Here is a 23454-nt window from a genome sequence, read left to right on the forward strand (position 1 = left end):
AAAATAGGCTAATATATCTTATCCATAATTCAATGGTTATTATAACCTTCATAATTGTGCAATAAAAGCAAAAGTGGGAACGTCTGCTTTCTGAGAGAATTTAGACACCTCATTAGTAACTACCAAATTATTAAATTGCAACATATATTGACATTAGTTTCCTCGGGGTATCTTTCGTTAAAACCGAAGACTATCAACAAGATTTAGTATTATCGTATGATCCGGATGGTCTTGTATACCACACATTTCTACTGAATTCAAATTATAAAGTTTTGAATTTTAAAACATCATGGTAATATCTCATTAGTAAAATTAACATTTATAAAGTTGTTAAGATTTCTTTTTTCCTTAGTCGTTATTTAGTTTTCTTTATAAATAAATTTCCCTCATGTTTAATAGGATAAGTTCATCAAAACATTTTAATTTGGTGTCTTTCTGCGTTATCATCTTTATTTTCGTTTTCAAGACATATTAAGGCTAAATAGAACTAGAATTAAGAAATCTTCAAGAATAGTTTCTTTTGTATTCCACACCAGGTCTTTGATTCATCAGTTAAGACGGTGTCAAATAATGAGTTTAGTAAGATTGAACGACACTTTTTTTTTTATTTAAACCTAAACCTGAAGTTTTCGATTTTATACTTTTATTATGTACTACTACAGTTTGAATTAAAAAATCAGTGTTTTTACTAAAATGTTCAGTTGGTTCATTACTGTTAAGCGTCTCTTAATTTTGACGATGTCATAAAAAACGACAATAAACGCGCAAAAACTACAAAGGCAGAACACGTTTTTAATTAAAATTATGATATGGCTAGTGCATATTAACCTGATATATCACATCACAGAATAATAGGTGTCTTTTTCAAAATTAGAAGTTATTGGCAAGATACCTTCATACAAATTAATGTTTAAAATGAAATTGGGTTAAAAGTTTTACTAAGGACTTATCTCAAACCTATCCCTTCCATGGGCGGCATATAGTGTTAACATCTTGATACATTGAACAACGCATGCAATAACAAAAAGAATGAAATAACTGCACTTACCATTGTAACTTTATTGTTGAGACTTCATTATAGTTGTTGTTATTCCTACTTTGCTTGTTGAGTAGCTGTTACTCTGATGTTTCCTACAAACTAATTTCAGTGTGATTATGTCAAGTATGCAGCACCAACTTGTAATATTTTGTAAGACCAAACAAACAAAGAGTTAGTTATATCTTCCAATACATCATTCAACGATAAGAAAGAATTATGTGAGAAATCTTCGGAAATATTTCTTGATGTCCCATATGGTCAATGTTCGTATATTGTAGTAATTACGTATCAGCAAATAATCTTCAAAATATAATACAAAAATTGCAATAAATCACATGCACATGATCTAATGTCAATCTATTTCAGGAGGACGTCCTATAACTAATTCTAATATGTATCGACTTTGGCATTTAAAGGACAAAAAGGTATTCTTACATGACAATCAACGAACCTTATATGAGTCCTTAAACAATGTTTTCCCAATCGAGTAACATCAAACCAAATTCTCGCAGTTTACACTGATAGCAATTTTCATATTCACTTTGAAAAAGGTCTTTTAAATATAAATCGTATACTGATCAGCTGAATCGATTCTACTAAATAAAAACAATTCAATCAAAATTAATATATTCTGTTAGGATTTTTTTACAAGAAATTCACACTGACACTAAACCCCTGAGCATTATCAAATGAGCCGATTGTTTATAAATTTGGTCATGTTTGATCCGAATATGACAAAAAACATCTACAAAAATTTACTTTGCACGGCACTATCACCTAAATTTCAACAAAAAAGTCGTTAAAAAGATTTCTTTTATGCATTGCATTGTGTAAACAAAAACAACATTGTCTTAATAGAATTAATAAGTCTCGGTATTGGTATCAATAGCTCACGTTTAGTTACTGTATATCTAAGTGTGAATGGAACATTAACTTATATTTAAAAATATTTTGGTTTAAGCACCAAGTAAAAAATAGGGGTATTATATTACAGGGACATTCAAGAGAAACTGACATGCTCATTGCAAAATAGGAAAAACAAAAAAAAAAGGCCCACAGAACATTACAGAGAAAACAAAAGACTGCGCAACATGAGCAAAATTTAAATTTTGGTGTTTTCATGTGATCTGACAGGGTGAACAGATACTACTCCACTAGTGCCAATCGTCATGTTGCTAATGTTAAGTACAATTTGGTGGTAAATTCACAATTAAGTCAAAGATGTAGTAACCAGAAATTAGTAGATCTTGTTCTTGTCAATAAAATAACTGCCTGTCTAAAATTTTAGTGTTACCGCTAATATACACAGTGTAGTCTGTTATGGAAATGATTTAAAACATTTGCACACTGACATATCTATAATATTGAGAACTTTTATTATATATCATTATGCATTATTAGTTTATGGCTTAATATTTTTACAAATAATCCAAACCGAGCGTTTGCAGTTCTATACCATATTCTAAAGCATATGGGTTATTTATTTATAGATATCACAGATGTTATTTAACAGCACGTCTTTGTGAAAGAGCTTGAGATCTCTTTGCACTTTTCGATAAGATAAATCATTGCCGAATGATGTAGTTTTATGTAACAATGCATCAATAATCTGTATTACTTGGTAAATATATTTCAGTCTAAACATTGCAACAAAAATAGACGGAGTAATATTGAAATAATTTATGAACAGCAATACAGTACAGAATAATTCGATAGATTATTTACAATGTATAGTATGTGAGGGGCACCTTCTTACAGTGAACATTAGTGTTTCATCAACAATTTTACCAGATACAATTAATCAAACTTTACTTGTAAGTTCTGTTTATTATTTGTATTGAAACGCCAGATTTGGTAAGCTAAGGAAAACCAATATTCAACCGTTTTACAAACATTTATAAAGGCAATAAGTGATAACTACAGTTTTCATTACTGTCAACGATACAAAATAAAAAAAAAAATAAAATAATACAGTTATTTTTCGTAAAAATGTGGGTCTAAAGGCACCATTGACCAAATAGGATTTTTTGGGTAGTTTATAACTGAAAGACAATGCGCAGATTTTCTTCTTTTATAGAGTTGATATTTGATTTGGTTAAGATTTTAATCTCAATTTCAAATTTAATTCAAATATTGATTTGTTTCACAGCTTTGAGACACATTGTTAGCATTCATAATCAATCATATAACATGACCAGAAACATAACCTGATGTTGCTAAAACATCTAGAATTACAAAAAACAAATCCGTGTGATACTGTTTATTATAAAAAAATATATTGGAAAAATGTTTTAGATTTTTCTGTTAATACCACACACCCATTGTAGTTTTCAAAGTCTTGTTCGATCGAAAAATACAGTGTACAAATTATAGCGCCGATGTGTATTTGCAATGAAATTACATGCAAATTTGCAAACATAACACACCACGTCGTGTCATATAACATTATTATATTTTGATTTCTGTAATTTACTCAAACTTCTTTTCATTTGTTTAAATTGTTAAGTGCTTGTGTTGTACTATAATAGGCCTCTGGTATCAACTGAGTTTTAGTTGTAAGAAGTTATACTAGGGTTCCACATATCATATTTATCATCAAACTAAACATTAAACATACATCGAATACTAATTGAAATTACCTGAAATCATGACGATAGCCCTTGTTCAGAGGTCATTATAGATATAAGAAGATAAGGTATGAGTGCCATTGAGACAACTATCCACCCAAGTCACAATTTGTAAAAGTTAACCATTATATGTTAAAGTACGACATTTAACATGCAGACTTTGCTCACAACAAACACCAAACTATGAAGAGCCCAATCAATTACTAGTTTAAAATCATTCAAACATGAAAACCAACGGTCTCATCTATATTTAAAAACGAGAAACGAGAATCACTTATGACCTACATCAGCAAACGACAACCACTGAACATCAGGTTTTTAACTTAAGACAGGTGCAAAAAAAAAAAGGGTTTAAACCTTTCAATAGGTGCCAACCTTTACCCTAATTTGAAACAATAGTGTAACATCACAACATAGGAGGACACCTATAAAATAATATTCGTTACAAAAGCAATGATATTTTGATTAAAACTTAAAAATAAGGGCAGGTTATTGAATAACATTAAAACCCAAACTGATAAATGACCAACTTGTGTTTTATTCCATAGATTAAAAACATGTTTTGGCTCAATCTAAAATGAAAAAACGGAATTATATCTATAATCGCATCCCATCATTTCTCATCGCTACCAAAATCATACTTTAACTAGCATATTGTATAGAGAAATGACACTTGTTAACACTATTTATTATCAGGACTATATCATAGTTCTATTACATTTACAGACACTAATTACATTCAGAGAATAAGATAAACGTAGTTTTTTCAGAACTCAAAACATGCCAGTAATAATTAGTCAGAAAGAAGTAGACTAAAGTATGCAATTATTACGACGCTGATGTGGTTTTACAATACCACTTGTTCTGATATTTTCAGTTCATAAACAATTTCTCATTGATAATAGCTATGCTTAAAAGTACATTTCATTAAAAAAAATATCATCCTATTGCTTTATATCTATTATGCACTTCAATGATATGGTTAGAGATGAAATGAAGACGCAGATTGCAATGATAAGTTACATAGTTATTTTATAATTGACACTGAAACCAAACAGACATGTAGGTTTCTCGCGCATTATTTGGCGATCACCAATTGGATTATTTTCCTTTACGACCCAAACTATATCGAGGGAACTACAAAGGGTACATGTTTAAAGAAATTGATGATGCATGAGCAGATGATTTAATATCTATGGATATAAATTCGTCTCAAACTCTGATCAGTCAAACATAAAAAATACGCTTCAACTTTTCAAGCAAAATCAGGTTTCATTTTATCAAGGTCAAAATTATCAGAGATTCATAAAAAAAGGGAGATAAAAAATAAGAGTCTGTGTTTGTATGGTGAGTTTCATGTAAAAAAAATACGCCCAACATCTCTTGTTTCCGCCACTTCTATGATGTTTATCTTATATCCTTTACCACAATTAACCGGATAAATGTTTATTATCTAGGTCAATTATAGATTATTATTTTGCAGGGTCATAACCAATTTATAGAACAATCAGAACATGGAAATCGGTAATAATAATAAAAAGTGCTTTTAAAATAATACATTATACACGTAAATGCTTAAAGATTAAGCTACTAATTCAGCAAAAATAAACTATGAATTCAACAGTAACAATACTGTAGGGATAAGTGTGATCGCCCAATTTATGAACAAGCAAACGATGGAAAATAATCAACTCATTTTTCAACGGGTTCATATTTTATTAAATTAAACCTTCATGCATAATAGATGGTATTCATATGGCAAGTGCTGATTTTATCAATGGAAGCAATTAGACATTTCCTTCTTTTCTATGTTATCTATAATTATGTAATGTAGCAAGATTTCATATAATTGACATTAAAATCTGTGATCGATCAAATATATTCATGATTTTTTGTTTACAACAGTATTAATCTTAGTTTCTACAAAAGTATCCTGACTGGAAATTGTCGATTAATGATATTTATTGCGCATTTAAAATTAGTTATGGGTTTGTACTGCTTGTTCCAAAAAACTTATTAACTAGTACAATTTTTCATCATGACATTTGTAGGTAGAATTTGCATTTTCCTTAATTTTCTATATTGAATGATCATCAAATGGTAGTACACAAAAAGTAAGAGCAAGTGTTACTTCCCGAATAACCCAACAAACCTGACATTTTTTAAATTTTGGATGTGTATACCTACAGTTTAAGGGTTTGTACAGGGCAAAGTTAGAGGTATGATTAAGTCACTCGTTTGGAACCTTGAGTTCGGAATTAAACAAATGTAACAAATATTCCTAATGACATCTTTTCAGATATCCTAACGACATTAGTTTGACAAATATTAGTATGTATAGTCTTTGAATTTGCCTTACATATTTGCATTTAAGATTCAAACTTGTTTTTGAGAAGGAGTAATATTGCAAAAAATGCCAAAATTTCCTCTTTTTGTGATAAAGGTTACATAAGCAACTTGACGGGTGCCACATGTGGAGCAGGATCTGCTTACCCTTCCTCACCCCTAGTTTTTTTCATTTTTAGCCATGGCGTTGTCAGTTTGTTTTAGATTTATGAGTTTGACTGTCCCTTTGGCATCTTTCGTCCCTCTTTTACACAATTTTGTGAAAAGGCCTTAAATCATGCATGTACACATTTGTCCAAAACTATGTCAGAGATAGACCTGTTTTTTGTTGTTTAGCATGTCAAATTCGTCTTGTTTATGACGTATTAGTGTATAATTATCATCAACGATCAATTGGATTTTATGATTTAAAATTAATTGTTTTCTACCGAACATTTTCTAGTTTTTTGGGTTACTGATTTCGTTTTCGATTCATCATTCAATGAAGAGTTGTGTTTACGGGTAATAACATACTCTGAAAGTTCGTAAGTAAGGGAAAATGGGTCAATGGATGACTGTTTAACGTGCATCTGCAAATTTGATGCAACATGTACATGTGATATAACTATTTATTTGAGTGTCAATGAAAACCCAACACTATTTTTTTAATTCAAAATACTATTTTCTTTACAGTAATTGTTAATGACAGTGGTTAAATGGTTTATCTAAAGATATTGTCAAACAAAAAGTTCAATTATCGTGATTCGAATACAATGAATGCATGCCACACAACGCTACAATTCACTAACTCACAGTCTCAATAACGAATATGTCCACTGCGTGCTACAACTCAATCTCTACAACGAAGTGGCATTGATCCGACCAGACGACGGATACGGTGTTGTGGAATGTTTGTCCATTCTTCCAGCAATGCATTTTCAAGTCGGCGCAGCGTAACTGGTGTTTGCTCTCGTCGTCTTACGGATTGTTTAATTTGATCCCATAAGTTTTCGATTGTACTCAAATCCGACAAAAAGGCTGACCCAGGTAATGTCTGAACATAGTTGTTATTGATGAACGCAGTTGTGCGTAGTGTGCACAAGCGTTATCTTGTTGAAAAAGTTTAACATCGTGATGCCTAGCCATAAACGGTATAACGATCGTCCGTAAAACTTCATAAATGTAGCGTTGGGCGTTAAATTTGCTGTCAATAGCGATGAGAGGAGTTTTATGGTTGAACAATATTCCTTCCAATACCATGACAATACCACCACCCCAACGATCTGTCTCTTCGGTACACGAATCTGCACAGCATTCTACTCTTCGTCTCCTCTCACGAGGTCGTCCATTACTACGGTGATTTGTCCGTCCATAAGACAGTTGTCCATTGCCTGTGTAACCATATATGACGCTGTTGTGTCCATCTAAGGTAATTTTTGCGTCGTACTGCTGTCAGCATATTACCACGGAAAGATCGCCGTGCTCTTAATCCACTGTTTCGCAAACGGCGTCTTACTGTATTTGCTCCAATGTGTCTCCTATTGAAGCCGGCAGTTTCTCGTGCTGATTGGACACGGAAACGATATCGCAGGTGCGGGACAAATGTATAGGTCCTGTTGGTCAGCAGTTGCTCTCTGTCTTCCGGGACGTTGACTATCATTCTAAGAACAAGTTTGTTAAATATTTGGATGAGCCTGGTAATTGTTGAGGCCGAACACTGCATTCTGTGTGCAATTTCACGACTTAAAATGCCTCTCTGTACCATGCCCCAAACTTCATGTCTCTGGTAATTTGAAGTACGCCTTAGTTTATTGCAGTGGCTCACAAAACAATCATGTCTTAAGTAAGGCTTTCCAAAACAAACACGAGAAAATCAGTCGTGTGTAAAATAGCGGTGCACTCGACTCTCTCACATTTCTGTTACAAAACACGTAACTTTTTTTCTAAAATCATACAAGCGTAAAGTTGTCGAAAGAAGTCTGATAATTCATTTTCAAGCCGATATAGGTAATCATTTTAATAAAATTATTTGTAATTTGTTTTAAATATTTGAAATTAACAAGTGTTGTGTTTTCATTGACACTCAGTATATATGAATCCTGTTTTATACGAAACCGACACGCTGAGCCAATTTAATTAATAACAGGGTACAAAACACATTATCAATGCAAGTTGGTAGATTTAACAGATTGATTTATACATATCGTTGGTACCGCAAAAATTAAAATATCAACGTAAATATAGAATGGCTTTGACCCATAGCTTACATGTGAAATTGAGTAAATATACATATTTCATAGGCAATAGCGCTATTGCATTAAATGTTAACATACACAATGAAGTATTATTTTGGGAGAATATACTTTGAAAATACCATCATCAATTGCTGTTCGAAGAATTCGCACTTAATAATCTATTCCATTTGGTTGTGTTTCAGAAAATTCTATTTACAATATTTCTTTCGTCTGCATTTTAATGTTTGTTATTATTCCTTTTGTTTTATTTAAATCTTTCGAATGCTTTTAAGATATCATTTGATGATTGATATAGACCATTTTTCTTAAACTTACAATACCGTTCAACCATTTTAGATGCATAAACATTAAACAACCAACACGATAACGACTATATTATTTATTGATATAATTATTGTGGCATTAATGGCAACTCAAGAATAAAGCGAAGCATCAATCATTGTCTATATCAATACAAAAGTGCATTTAAAATTATTTGTGTGTAATATTCTGTGGTTTATATTGTTAAAGAATACCACATTATACAAATAATCGTGATCACCGATTTATATGAACATGCAATATTATATTTGTATTAGACACCATAAATTGTTGCGATCTAAAATCGTTTGATGTTTTTGTTTATAAGACGACCACAGAATAAAGCATTCATAGTTATACTCAAGATGGAAAGGTTGATATGTTCCAGGCAAATATGTCTATCAAAATTTTAAAACGTTATATTATTATATATCTATCCTTTCAATATTTGAAAAATGATATTTGAAAGTCCCGAAATGTTTAAATATTTTCGGAAGGGTTGAGCACTTACAACAAGTTAAACAGTGTTACAATATGTATATGCCTCTCCGTAACCGGGAACCAGTTTTGCAGCGGTTGCCATTGGTAACTGAATCCTACATTTGCATTTCAATATTTATTACAGTATACACCAAATATGTTTTTTTTTCTTTTCAAATATTTCTTGTCTTTTCATACCTAACTCCTTTATAGCATACTTATTACTGGTTGAATGCGAAATGCTGACATGTAACATATTTGTCTTTTGGTCTTTATTGATCACCATTGTTGTTTTATTGACAAACCACATCTGTTTGTTTTTATGGGCATATCTTATGGACCAAAATACCTGGATTGTGATCATATAGTATGTGACTACCACTTGGTACAGACTTATTAATTATTGTTACAATTGTTGCACTAAACCTTTCATTTGTTTCATAATATATTTAAAGGATGTCTGACAAAAACAACAGACATCCGAAAACAGCTCAAAATAATATATGAAAAAGGTATTGAGTGTACTGAATTACCATTATAATTTCAAAATCGTTTCATGAGATGGTACAATAAGATTCACTGAAAATTATTACTAGTAGATACTTATTAGTAGCAAACAGTGATTTTAATCTAAGCATCATGTGAAAAGTTTGAACAATGAACTGTTCATTCATTTTCAGTCTTTCGGTCAATTTCCTGACTCAGCCACTTCGTTTATTCAGTACTGTTCAGACCATTCGATGAGGTTAGTTAAGTGCTGTTCCGTAAATTTGCTTGCGGTCAATTGAATAATTTTTAATACCTTTAGTATGTTGCTGATGTGAACAGGTGTACAATAACTACTGAAAAGTCTTAACTAACTACAAGCCATTTGTCTGAACAGTACTAAATTAACCGCAGTTGATAAGTCTGAAAATTGACTGAAAATTACTTATGAATTTATAGTTTAGTCAACTAAGTTCTGTTCAAATCAAAATTGGTTTACGTGTGCTTGTTCGGTTAAAATGATTTAAATAATTAGATTGTTTTAAAATTTTCATCATACTATATCTTTAATATAATCCGGGTACCTTTCATTACTTTTTGTAAGGTTTGGCAACATATCTAAAGCTGTTTTACATTGTTTATCTTTCAATACAGCGCATGCCTTTGAAAATATGCGACACACTTTATTGTGCAACTGCTATAACCAGTGAAACATGGACGGTGACCACTCTATGAATAACGCTATCAGTACTCAAAATATTGAGTGTAAAACTTAAAAGAGGATTTTATGAACCGCAAAAGTGCAACAAATCACATAAACCACAAACAACAAATACTTCAACAAGATTAACGTACAGTTTGTCACTGTAAAACATAAATCAAATTTTGATAGTTTCTAGTCAATGCATACAATTTAACTTATTCACAACAATATTAGGCATGTTTCACAAATCTAACAGCTATAATCTGTTATTTTGACATTTATCTAAAGTCAAAAACAGTCAGTTTAAATCTTTCAAATTGATGACTGTCATCCCTGGTATGGGAAGTATATTGTATAAGCAGTAGCTATACGAGTTCGTATGCAAACGGTTTTTATAAATGAAGCGTACTTTCTTAAAGGCGATCTAGTAGATATTAGTAGTAAATATCCAGAAATTAAGACACCACTATTACAATAAAATGTGCATAATTGACAAAGACACAATTTTACCCCAGAGACTAAACGGCATAGAAGTTAACAACCGGAAGGACTTCAACAGTTAATTAAACCAATACCGTATAATAAGCTATAATAGGCCTCTAAATACAATTTAAAAGTATGCAAACGATACAACTAACGGCCTGATGTATGTTATGCTTGCATTGTTTTATCATAAGATAAACTATATTGATAATTTATGTTATTATTATGATTAATATCCTATGGCAAAGTACTGTAATGTATTTTCATCTGTTACAAATGATGTTCGTTCGTTAGATTAACTCGATATTCTGTTAAAAAATGCAAGATCACTTTGACATTATGTGAGGTTTTCAATCGATTTCACAGCATTACGTTATTCTATTCGCACTAAGATTACTGATAATGGGAAAATATTAAAGATATCATATCAAAACTTGTTTGAAGTCATTTTGATTAACTAAAATGAAATATGTTAAAACATGTTACGATAGATAAAAAATGTCACCTGATGCAAATTGAAAACAAACATTCATCCAATGCAAAAACATAGTTAAAATTATTTGGTTTTGTCTAGCATAGTGTATATTCCGATACAATACAATTATATTGTTCAGCTTTATATATGTCCTTAAATATTTTATTTTCGAGCAAGGGTTACAGAAAACCATATCACAGTAGGTTATTATTATCCGGAATTGGCCTGACATCTTTGATTAAATTAGATATGAGATTTATGTTTCCTATATCTCTTTTATGTCGTCGAAAAACTAGCTTAATGTCATTCAAACAGAACTTTGTGATAGATTTACATACAACATATTAACCTATTTACCTGAGTCATTCATTAAGCCACAAAAGCTGCCTTCCATTATCAAAAAATAATACTTTGTCATCTATCTTACTATTGAATCCTATTGAAATTTCAATGATCTTTGATGACCGCTAAAAACAAATCTTAGGAGAAAAGGAGAAAAAAAAAAGAAAATTGAAAATTAATTTAGAATTATTTTAAAAATATTCCGGACACAAAAAAAAAAAAAACATTTAAAGGTCATTCATTGAAAAGACATAGTAAACTCAAAATGTCCGTGACGTTTGTCCGGCTGTCATAAATCGCCTGCTTCTTAAAGAATTAACTATAGGAGATATAAGACTTCTGTTTTACATTTGATTACATGAGATCCATTTCTAGAGAAAAAACAAAGATAAACTAAAATATTCAAATTTTATCGAAAATAAACTATTACTTACCATTTGTACTATATACTTTATCACGGGTCCATATAGAGATGTTCAAATTGCATGTCGACTTATCTGAATTGTGAAAGATTTGTCCAATAGCAATATAAATAGCTGTTAAATTCAACATAACTATATATGAAACACATGAAATGTAATGCAGTTTTACCCACTTTAAAAACCTTTAATGCTAAAATGATACAATAAGTTTGTCTGGAACTATTGAATAGGTCATTGATAACATAGCCACATCTCAATCTAGTTACTTTTACATCTTTTCAGGTCTTAAAAATATTTACCGTTCTAAAAGATTTAATCGTTTATAACAGAATCGATTATACAACGAAAAATGAACAATCATTTTTACCAACAATATTTCTTTCCGATTTTAAACAGAAGACTGTCGACAAAATCATTAAATTTATTATTTTCTATCCACAAAAAAGACTAAATGATTTATGAATTATATGTGTTTGAAATTGCACAATAGCTTTTTCTTCAATTAAAAAAAATAAAAGACTTTTAAAAATATTTAGCTTTTAAAAAGGTTGAACACGCGTTTAATAGTCTTAAATCAAATCGGGTTCTTAAATTAAATCGGACAAATATTTATTTCTTCCGTTCTGACAAAACGTAGACTCCAATCATTTGTTTGCTATCTTGAGACTAATAACTTCTATAATAAACATTGTAAAACAAAATATTCAAACTTGATAATCGGGTCTCATGATTTTCCAATAATCTTGGGAATTCATATTTTGCAGGTCCTAGTATCACAAGTATAGACAAAAGTAGCTGGTTTTTTAAGGTATCGTTAAAGATAATAAAATTCGTGGTCTAAAATACGGGATCGAATTGTAATAAACCGAGAAATTATACTTTGGATCAATATGGTATACACATTCAAATAATTTCACTGACCTCCCTGTGCAAAAACATTAATTTGGACAAACTGAAAATTGTATGTTTCAACGAACTTGTACAGTTTTTCCATCAAAAGACATTAAATTGATTCTTAATTCCGTATGAATAAATTTCGACCTAAGATAAGATTTGGGCAAAATGATTTTTATCAATACAATTTACGTACTTGTTTAAACATACCCAATATAAGAACAATAAGCAAGCGAACAAAACAAATTCATTTTTGAAATACCTGTATTAGAATCTGTATTTAGGGAAAACGGTAGTATTTAATTTTCCCAGCATTAGGTTGGCCCTTTGTGTACCCAAGGCAGGTTAAGGAAGTCAAAATAGGAGCGCTGTGATTGGATGTAAGGGTACAATATATTTTTTATTTATCTATGAATAACTGCAGTGTGTATATTTACAATATAAATTTTGAAACCTATTGGAATATTTTCTAGAGAATTATTCGAAAAGACTTGCAAAATTTCATAAATTTGGTGCAAAATAACGGTGGGCATGGATAACATAAACAAGCTCCGTTGGAAGTTGGTCATGATACTAATTGGCTTCAATTTTTAAAACAGAATAATAAGGTACTAACACAACATATAAATGTTTTATCCAGGTTTTTATTTTAAAAAGTGGTAAATTAGAAGATGTTACTATTGTCGCCTATGGCAGAATAAATAGTACCGTTTTCCCTTAATCTGTATTGTATATATAGTAATGGTGTCCTTTAATACTAAAAAAAGAACTTTATCACACTTTTATCAATTTAAACTATAAATAGCTTCTAATAGATGGTAAATGATGAGTGATAAGTGTATGAAATGACCGATTATGGTTTGTAACGTGGTAGTATTTTAAATTGATGTAAAGTCTAAGGGAACTTGGTTAAATAAAACAATTTTGCACATTTTTCTTGTATGTTAAAATATTTAAATGGATATTTGAGTACACTCTATAAATAAATGAGTTAGTTTTAAAAAAACAGTAATAATGGTTCGCTAACATTCAAAGGTTGTTTTGAAATGGATTTCTTTTTAAGTGATGAACGCAGAAAATTTATAAATATCATGTAACATGTGATCATGGTAGATATCGGAATAAAAACACATTTCTGAAACACATATTGAAGGCATTAATCTATTTTTCAGTCCAAATAAATGTATACATGACTTCACGAATAACATATTAAGAAACATAATATATTTTACGGTTTTGCTGAAATATAAGTATTGATTTTAAACTGTTTAAAATGCCTATAGCTTTTTGTTATTGTTAAACGCGTATATGAAATTGCAGATGATACCGTAAAAACGTACTTTACAAATTGCTTTGTCGCATTCAAATGTACCTCATCTCCTTATAACCATATAAACAGAATTATATCATCAATCGAAACATGCATTAAGGTGTCTACACTTTAACTGATCAAACAATTGCTCTACAGACTAGAATATTATCATTGATATATTAATTTTTCCTCTGCTCTGGTTTTGTAAAGTTTTTTCTGTTTCTGTTTCATTCTTAGAAAAGTATGGCAGTATCTAACAAAGGTGGTTTGATAATCCGAATAGACTTACCACAAAAGACCATTTTCTTCATACGGAAAAAGTAGAATAACAATTATACCGAACTCCGAGGAAAGTTCTAAATGGAATGTCCCTAAGCAGATGACAAAATCACAAGCTCAAACACATCAAACAAATGGATAACAATTGTCACATTCCTGACTTGGTACAGACATTTTTTTTAATGTTCAAAATGGTGGATAAAACCTAGTTTTATAGCTAGCTATAGCAAGTATAAGAAAGTAATATGACAGTTGTTTTTATTTCGTTAGATATGTGTAAGCTTTTGATTTTGTCATTTGATAATAGACTTTCTGTTTGAATATTTGTCTTTGGAGTTCGGTGTGTTATTATACTTGTTTTCCGCGTTTTCTTTTTTGCGACAAAAACAAATATCGATTTAAATCCTGAATATCAATCCCAAATCTCATTATATCTGATTCCACCCAAAATGTTCTTGAACCCATATTTAATCTTCAAAATGACAAAATGAAAAAATTCTAGCAAATAACGTTGATTTCACTTTCTGATTTATGGATTATACTAGTATTCTTTCTCTTAAAATTCCCTTAATAGCTTTTACATACATGTTTTCAGCTCAGTCAGCTTAAAACTAAGGATACTCAAAGATACTTTAAAGATAATCATTCTGCTTTATATTTGGATCTTGATCATAAAAAGAATGTCCAAAGTTATTGAAAACAGGGATATATTGTCAAACACAATGCTTTATGTTTTCCTATGTTAACTTCCTATTTATGAATAATAAAATACATATCTATATGGCTATATGCAATCTTACTAGAATATGGCGTTTATGGAGATCTTTTGTAGTGCATTGTTTAATAAGGCAATTGTAAAATTAGATTATACTCTAATTTAAAACTATTAATGTAATTCTATGAAATTACCACCTCACCTTCAAATCCATCCGCTCCTATCTTGCATTAATTTATTCTAACATTTCTCACATAATTCTATCATATTTTCCAAATAGAAACTATATGATATGAGTATTTATCTCCCAGTTAATACGATATTTCCCCATATATTGATTTCGTCGGTAGGGGATGTCGATTAAACAAAAAATATGAGTGGTGAAGTTGAAATCATCCCTTTGTTAATTTTACGTACGCCATCACGAGTTTGTTGACCAATTTGGAATATAAAAGATGGACGAAAGATACCAAAGGGACAGTCAAACTCACAAATCTAAAACAAACTGGCAACGCCATGGCTAAAAATGAAAAAGACAAACAAACAACAGCACACATGACACAACATAGAAAACTAAAGAATAAACAACACGAACCCCACCAAAAAACTAGGGGTGATCTCAGGTGCTCCGGAAGGGTAAGCAGATCCTGCTCCACATATCTGTTTTACAGATGAAAATGAACATGTTCCAATCGTCGTAACTATAATCCCGTCCAATTTACATGATTGCGACCTACCGAATAAGACTAACCGAGTTGTTACTAACATGAGCAACATAACGGTTGCCACATGTGTAGCAGGATCTGCTTACCCATCCTGAGAACCTTTCATCATTCCCATTTTTAGTTGGATTCGTGTTGCTCAGTCACTAGAATTCTATGTTGTGATTTGTGTACTACTGTTTGAAATTGGTATATTGATGCTAAGCTGGAGGATATATAGAATTTCAAAATTAAAATCGTACTGAATGAAAACGTAACATCATGTTCACAATGTTTTCCATCTTACATGTGTCTATACTATGCTCGGTTTATATCTTAGTAAATCCAAACTAACAATATGACTACTTCTGTTAAAAAAAACCTTCAAAAAATAGCAAAGAAGTAGTAAGCCTACTTGAAACGTTAAGTAAATATTCATAACTCATTACTCGTCGTCTATTCATATCCACAATTTTGAAGAAATCGTTTATTAATTTTAACAAGTTCGTTTTAACAGAACATGTTTTTAATTTTAATGGATTGCATGGTGTAAAGAAAAACTGAAGCAGGTTACAAAAAAAAACACATCTAAAAATTTACTGACCATTTTAACTGTATACTTTATTCATGGTTCCGTATAAAGATGATTAAATCGCATGACGACTTATACGAATAGCAATGTATACGTAAATAACTGTTTAATTCAACATACTTCATACGAAACACATGAAATTTAATGCAGTTGTATCTACTTTAAAAACTTAAATGTAAAACAAAAACCTGAATGATTCAATACATTTGTCTGGAACTTTTGAATAGGTCATTGATAACATAGCCACATCTCAATCCAGCTACTTTACATCTTTTAAGGTCTTAATAAAACAAAATAAGTGGCTTTAAGAATAGTTTGCTTTAAAAAAAAATTGAACACGCGTTTCACAGTATGAAATAACATCGTGGTAAACATTTATTTCTTCCGTTCAGACAAAATGTAGGCCGCAACTTGGGGCTTATAACTACTCCCAATATCAGGTCAACAATGTAAAATAAAAGATTTAAACTTTTATAATCGGTTCTCATGATTTCACCTGTACTTGGGAAGTCATATTTGCAGGTCCTGGCATCACATGTGTTCACAAAAGTAGCTGTTGTGTAAGGTATCTTTAATGTTAATGAAATTCGTGGTCTGAAATACAGGATCGTATTGTTATTAACTGTGAAATTATCCTTTGGATCAATACGGTACACATATTCAAATAAATATACTTTCCTGCGCAAGAACACATTAGTTTAAACAAACCGAATAGTGTATATCTCCATGAACTTTTACAGTTTTTCTATCAAAAGACTTTAAATTGTTTATTTGTTCCGTATGAATAAATTTCGACCTAAAGTAAGAGTTGGTAAAATTAATGTTTTTAATATAATTTACGTTTTATCTATTACAGATCCATTTACACAATTGATATTTACATACCTGTTTAAGCATAACCAATCAGACAAACAATAAGCGAGTTAACTGATAATGCATAGAAACTGAAGCCTTGCAATACCATGAAACATCTTTCTTCTTATACAAAACTGATAACAATGATTTGCATTAAGAAATCGCTATGCAATGTAGATTTATAAAATGACATAAACAATTACAGATTCATTTAGTGTAAACATATTTTATTAATTAAATTCAGGTAAAGTAATGTACACAAATAGGCATTTACGAAATAATACAAGTGACATAATTTATAGGATCCAGAAACAAGTTGTTAGCTTATATTAATCCGTTTCCTAATAAGAACATTTCATATTGTAATACTCAAGGAGTAAAATGTTAAAAAAATAACAATGTTACACTAGATTAATTTAAGCCACCATTAACATTTTTGACAACCTGACATCTCTAGTCTAAGGTTCCGGATACATTGCCATTACCTTTCCCTTTTTGAAATTCCTGTTTTAGAATCTGTATTGAATTTAAGGGAAAACGGTACTATTTATTCTGGCATAGGAGACAATAGTAACATTTTCTAAATTTACCACTTTTTAAAATAAAAACCTGGATAAAACATTTATATGTTGTGTTAGTACTTTATTATTCTGTTTTAAAAATTAAAGCCAATTAGTATCATGACCAACTTCCAACGGAGATTGTTTATGTTATCCATGCCCACCGTCATTTTGCACTAAATTTATGAAATTTTGAAAGTCTTTTCGAATAATTCTCTAGAAAATATTTCAATAGGTTTCAAAATTTATATTGTAAATATACACACTGCAGTTATTCATAGAAAATAAAAAAAAATATATTGTACCCTTACATCCAATCACAGCGCTCCGAATTTGACTTCCTTTACCTGCCATGGGTACACAAAAGGCCAACCTAATGCTGGGAAAATTTAATACTACCGTTTTCCCTTAAAGTAATGGTGTCCTGTTATACCAAAAAAGAACTTGATCACAATTTCATCAATTTCATTCCATTTATTAGCTATTTCTAAAATACGGTCAATGATGAGTGGAAAGTGTATTCTATGTCCGATTATTGTTTCAAGGGGTTAGGGTCATAAATTGGGGTTATTACTAACTTAGTCTAAGGGTTGCTAAAGATTAACAGTTTAGCATATTTATCTTTTATGTTTTAATGGATATTCAGGTAGACTTGTAAATAAATTAATGAGTCACTTCAAAAATGTTTCGTTAATATTCAAAGGTTATTTGTGAATTGATTATTTTCTAAAGCTTCGGTCACACCTTATCGGAAAGCTCGAACGGACGTCTAACGGATAACTTTTTTTCCATCCTTTCATGTCCGTTTGACGTCCGTTCTTATCCGTTAGACGTCCGTCCATATCCGTTGCATGTCCGTTAAGCGTACGTTTTATCCGTCGATATCCGTTCTGTCCGGTGGAAAATTTTGAGCATGTTCAAAACTTTGAACGGACGTCCAACGGATAACATGTCCGTTGAACGTCCGTTAGGCGTCCGTTTTGTACGGTACTCGTCCGTTTCGTTTCCGTTTTGTATCCGTTATGTGTCCGCTTTACATCCGCTGGAGGTCTGGAAGATAAATTCACCAACGTACTTCTACCGAACGTTTAACAGAAAAAATGGATGTTGAACGGATGAGAAACGGACTTCTACCGGACGTATAACGGATAAAACGGATGATGCACGGATCTGAAACGGATAACAGCCAATTGAAAATTTCGCGTCAGAAATGCCAATTATTGGTATGTCAGATTTCTTAAGGTTCATGAATTTTTATTATTCATAATCAATCTAAGAGTATAGGCACGTCTTCACAATCAAGCAGTTTTTATTCAGACCAGACACTGCCCTTTGGCGGAATTTTGAAGAACAAACCAAAACCAGTTACACAGAAACATTTTGAATATTTATGCGATTTACATGTATTATTATTGTCGCCTTTGATTTTTCCGTATATCTTGTTCATCCGTTTTATCCGGTACGCTTTCGTTAGGTGTCCGTTTTATGCGGTACTTGTCCGTTAGATGTACGTCCAACATCCGTTCTGTCCGGTACGTGTCCGTTTCTCGTACGTTGCATATCCGGTGTTTGTCCGTTATGCATCCGTTACACGTTTGTTTTATTCGGTCAGTACTTCAACAGACTCCAAACGGATAACTATTTGGCAACGGACAACTTTTATTTTCAACCGTTAGTCAGCCGTTCGTGCTATCCGGTAAGGTGAGACCGAGGCTTAAGTGATGAAGGCAGGACATTTATATATTCCATGCAATTTGTTATCATTGCAGATATCTGAATAAAACATATTTTTTACATATAATCTGAAGGCTTTAATCTAGTTTCTCAATCCGGATTAATGTATGTATGACTTCACGGCTAACATATTAAGGAACATGATATATATTTTACGGTTTTTCTGAAATATAAGTATTGATTGTCAACTGTTTAAAGTGAGTATATTCCTTTGTTATTATTAAACGCGTATATAAAATTGCAGATGATACCGTTAAAACCTACTTTACATATTGTTTTGTCTCATTCAAATGCACAAACTGAAGCAGGTTACAAAAAAAAAAAAACACGTCTAAAACTTTACTGACCATTTTAACTGTATACTTTATTCATGGTTCCGTATAAAGATGATTAAATCGCATGACGACTTATACGAATAGCAATGTATACGTAAATAACTGTTCAATTCAACATACTTCATATGAAACACATGAAATTTAATGCAGTTGTATCTACTTTAAAAACCTTAAATGCTGAATGATTCAATACATTTGTCTGGAACTTTTGAATAGGTCATTGATAACATAGCCACATCTCAATCCAGCTACTTTACATCTTTTCAGGTCTTAAAAAAATCATTTCCCGTTCTAAAAGATTTAATCGTTTATAACAGAAAAGATTACGTAACGAAAAATGAACAATAATTTTTACCAACAATAGTTCTTTTCGATGTTAAACAGAAGACTGTCGACAAAATCTTTGTAATTTTCGTAACACAAAAAAGCCTCAATGATTAATATGTTTTTGCAATTGCACAATAATCTTTGCTTTAATAAAACAAAATAAGTGGCTTTAAGAATAGTTTGCTTTTAAAAAAAATTGAACACGCGTTTCACAGTCTGAAATAACATCGCGGTAAACATTTATTTCTTCCGTTCAGACAAAATGTAGGCCGCAACTTGAGGCTTATAACTACTCCCAATATTAGGTCAACAATGTAAAATAAAAGATTTAAACTTTTATAATCGGTTCTCATGATTTCACCTGTACTTGGGAAGTCATATTTGCAGGTCCTGGCATCACATGTGTACACAAAAGTAGCTGTTGTGTAAGGTATCTTTAATGTTAATGAAATTCGTGGTCTGAAATACAGGATCGAATTGTTATTAACTGTGAAATTATCCTTTGGATCAATACGGTACACATATTCAAATAAATATACTTTCCTGCGCAAGAACACATTAGTTTAAACAAACCGAATAGTGTATATCTCCATGAACTTTTACAGTTTTTCTATCAAAAGACTTTAAATTGTTTATTTGTTCCGTATGAATAAATTTCGACCTAAAGTAAGATTTGGTAAAATTCATTTTTTTAATATAATTTACGTATTATCTATTACAGATCCATTTATACAATTGATATTTACACACCTGTTTAAGCATAACCAATCAGACAAACAATAAGCGAGCTAACTGATAATGCATAGAAACTGAAGCCTTGCAATACCATGAAACATCTTTCTTCTTATACAAAACTGATGACAATGATTTGCATTAAGAAATCCCTATGCAATGTAGATTTTATTCGGTCAGTACTTCAACGGACTCCCAACGGAGAACAATTTTGTCAACGGACAACTTTTATTTTCATCCGTTATACAGCCGTTCGTGCTATCCGGTAAGGTGAGACCGAGGCTTAAGTGATGAAGGCAGGAAATTTATATATTCCATGCAATTTGTTATCATTGCAGATATCTGAATAAAACATATTTTTTTTACATATAATCTGAAGGCTTTAATCTAGTTTTTCAATGCAGATTAATGTATGTATGACTTCACGGCTAGCATATTAAGGAACATGATATATATTAACGTTTTTTTCTGAAATGTAAGTATTGATTTTCAACTGTTTAAAGTGAGTATATTCCTTTGTTATTATTAAACGCGTATATAAAATTGCAGATGATACCGTTAAAACCTACTTTACATATTGTTTTGTCTCATTCAAACGCACACTCATCTCCTTATAATCATATTAACAGAATATCATCAATCGAAAGATGAATTAAGGGGTCTGCACTTTAACTGATTAAATAATCGCTATTATTATATAGTAATAAATATTTGTTTGTTTATTTAAATAAAAACACCCGAGAAAACGACCGTGCAATAAATCTCTGTATTTGCACGCATTTCCGGAAAAAAGCTGAGGCGTTCCGAAATCGGCATGCATATTATTGCACCCTTGTTGTCGTTTGGAAAAGCAAGATGGCGGACGTCGGTCATACAGATAATTTGACAGAGTCTATGATTGATAAGCAAATGGTGATGAGTTTTATTGACGATCAAAAGAAAAAATCAACAGTTAACTGCACGAAGCGTGACTTGAAATTATTATACAAATGGCTGGTTGGAAAGGGGGAGTTGAGGTCAATCGAGGACATCCCTCACAATGAACTTGATGCTTTCTTGTCTGAATTTTACATAACCTTAAAGAAAGAAAATGGACAGGAATATGAACCGGGGACGTTTGACGGTATTCGTGCCAGTATCGAGAGGTATTTAAAGGAAAAAGAGTACTCACATTCATTACGTGACAAGGAATTTAATTTGTCAACAAGAGCACTTTCTGCAAAAAAGGTCCAGTTGAAAAAACTAGGAAAAGGACATAAGCCGAATGCTTCAAAGGCAGTAAGTAAGGATGAAGAAGATTTGTTGTGGGAACAGGGGCAGCTTGGTGATGGTACACCTAGAATACTTATATTTTCTCTCTGGTACTATTTTACAAAATGACTACGTGGTAGAAATGAACATCGGCAATTACAATTGGGAGATATTCTAATGAAGAAGGACCCTGTGGATAACCGACAGTATTTAGAATTTTCTGAGAGACTTACCAAAACTCGTGATGGAACCAAGGGAAAAGAGAATCGTAAAGTTAAACCGAGAATGTATGAAAATAAATCTGACCGTTGTCCAATACGACTTTTTAAAGCATATCTTCTTCGACGTCCGGAAAATGTAATGGAACCAGAGTCACCGTTTTATTTGACATGTATTCCAATGGAAAGAGTTGAATCCATGATATGGTATTACGCAAGGCCTATGGGAGAAAATACGCTGGCAAACTTGATGCCAATGGCCGCAAAAGAAGCTGGGATGGACCGTAAAACAAACCACAGTGTGCGTAAAACAACAATAAAAACGCTTCGCAAGGCAGGTGTACCTAGAGACAAAATTAAACATATATCTGGTCACAAAAGTACAAGTTCAATTGAGGCTTACGATGATGATCTCTCCGATAATGAGCAAAGGGAATATTCAGATGTATTAACTGGTGTTAAATCGTCACTTGGACAATCAGTGACTGCATATGAAAGTGACAATACATGTAACAATGTGGCTTTACAAAAGATTGACCGTTCTACTGCTTCACACCAAATGAGCCCGCCGATGGCCACATCTTCACAGTCCGTCTGTTCTTATACTGCTGCGCCTAATAATATTCATGAACAATCTTCTAAAGGTGCGTCAGAGGCATTATCTAACATGTTCAGTAAAGGCACTGTTCTGAATAACTGTACTTTTAATATTAACTTTAACATGGAACAGTCTAATGGAGAAGGTCAGAGACATTCTAGGCAAAATTACTGTTATGAACCACCAAGGAAAACATTCAAGCGAATTCTTCCGTTGGAATCTTCAGACGAATCCCAAGAATTCTAGCCAGAGACTATTCGAAACCTTTGTGGAATTTAAGGACACTTTTTTATTGTTGAATTTATATTACTTATTAAATTGTTGAATTTATATTACTTATTAAATTGTTGAAAACTGATTTATTTTCTAAACAAATACAAAAAAGACATCAATGCAATAATAGATTTATACATG

General features: G+C 31.5%; 1 protein-coding gene across 2 annotated transcripts in view; it reads right to left on the reverse strand.

Annotated features, from left to right (window-relative positions):
- Positions 1-23454, reverse strand: part of LOC143064395 (secretin receptor-like) — a 149120-nt gene that overhangs the window by 108222 nt on the left and 17444 nt on the right. Inside the window, exon 2 of one of the 2 annotated variants that reach the window (XM_076237201.1) lies at positions 1049-1131. The exons of the other annotated variant lie outside the window; for it this stretch is intronic. Within the exon in view, the coding sequence (XP_076093316.1) occupies positions 1049-1051 (3 nt within the window). The 5' untranslated portion in view covers positions 1052-1131. The remainder of the gene's footprint in view (positions 1-1048; positions 1132-23454) is intronic. 2 annotated transcript variants of the gene reach the window in all.

Source organism: Mytilus galloprovincialis, chromosome 2, assembly GCF_965363235.1.
Source record: "Mytilus galloprovincialis chromosome 2, xbMytGall1.hap1.1, whole genome shotgun sequence".
NCBI classification, from domain to species: Eukaryota; Metazoa; Mollusca; class Bivalvia; order Mytilida; family Mytilidae; genus Mytilus; species Mytilus galloprovincialis.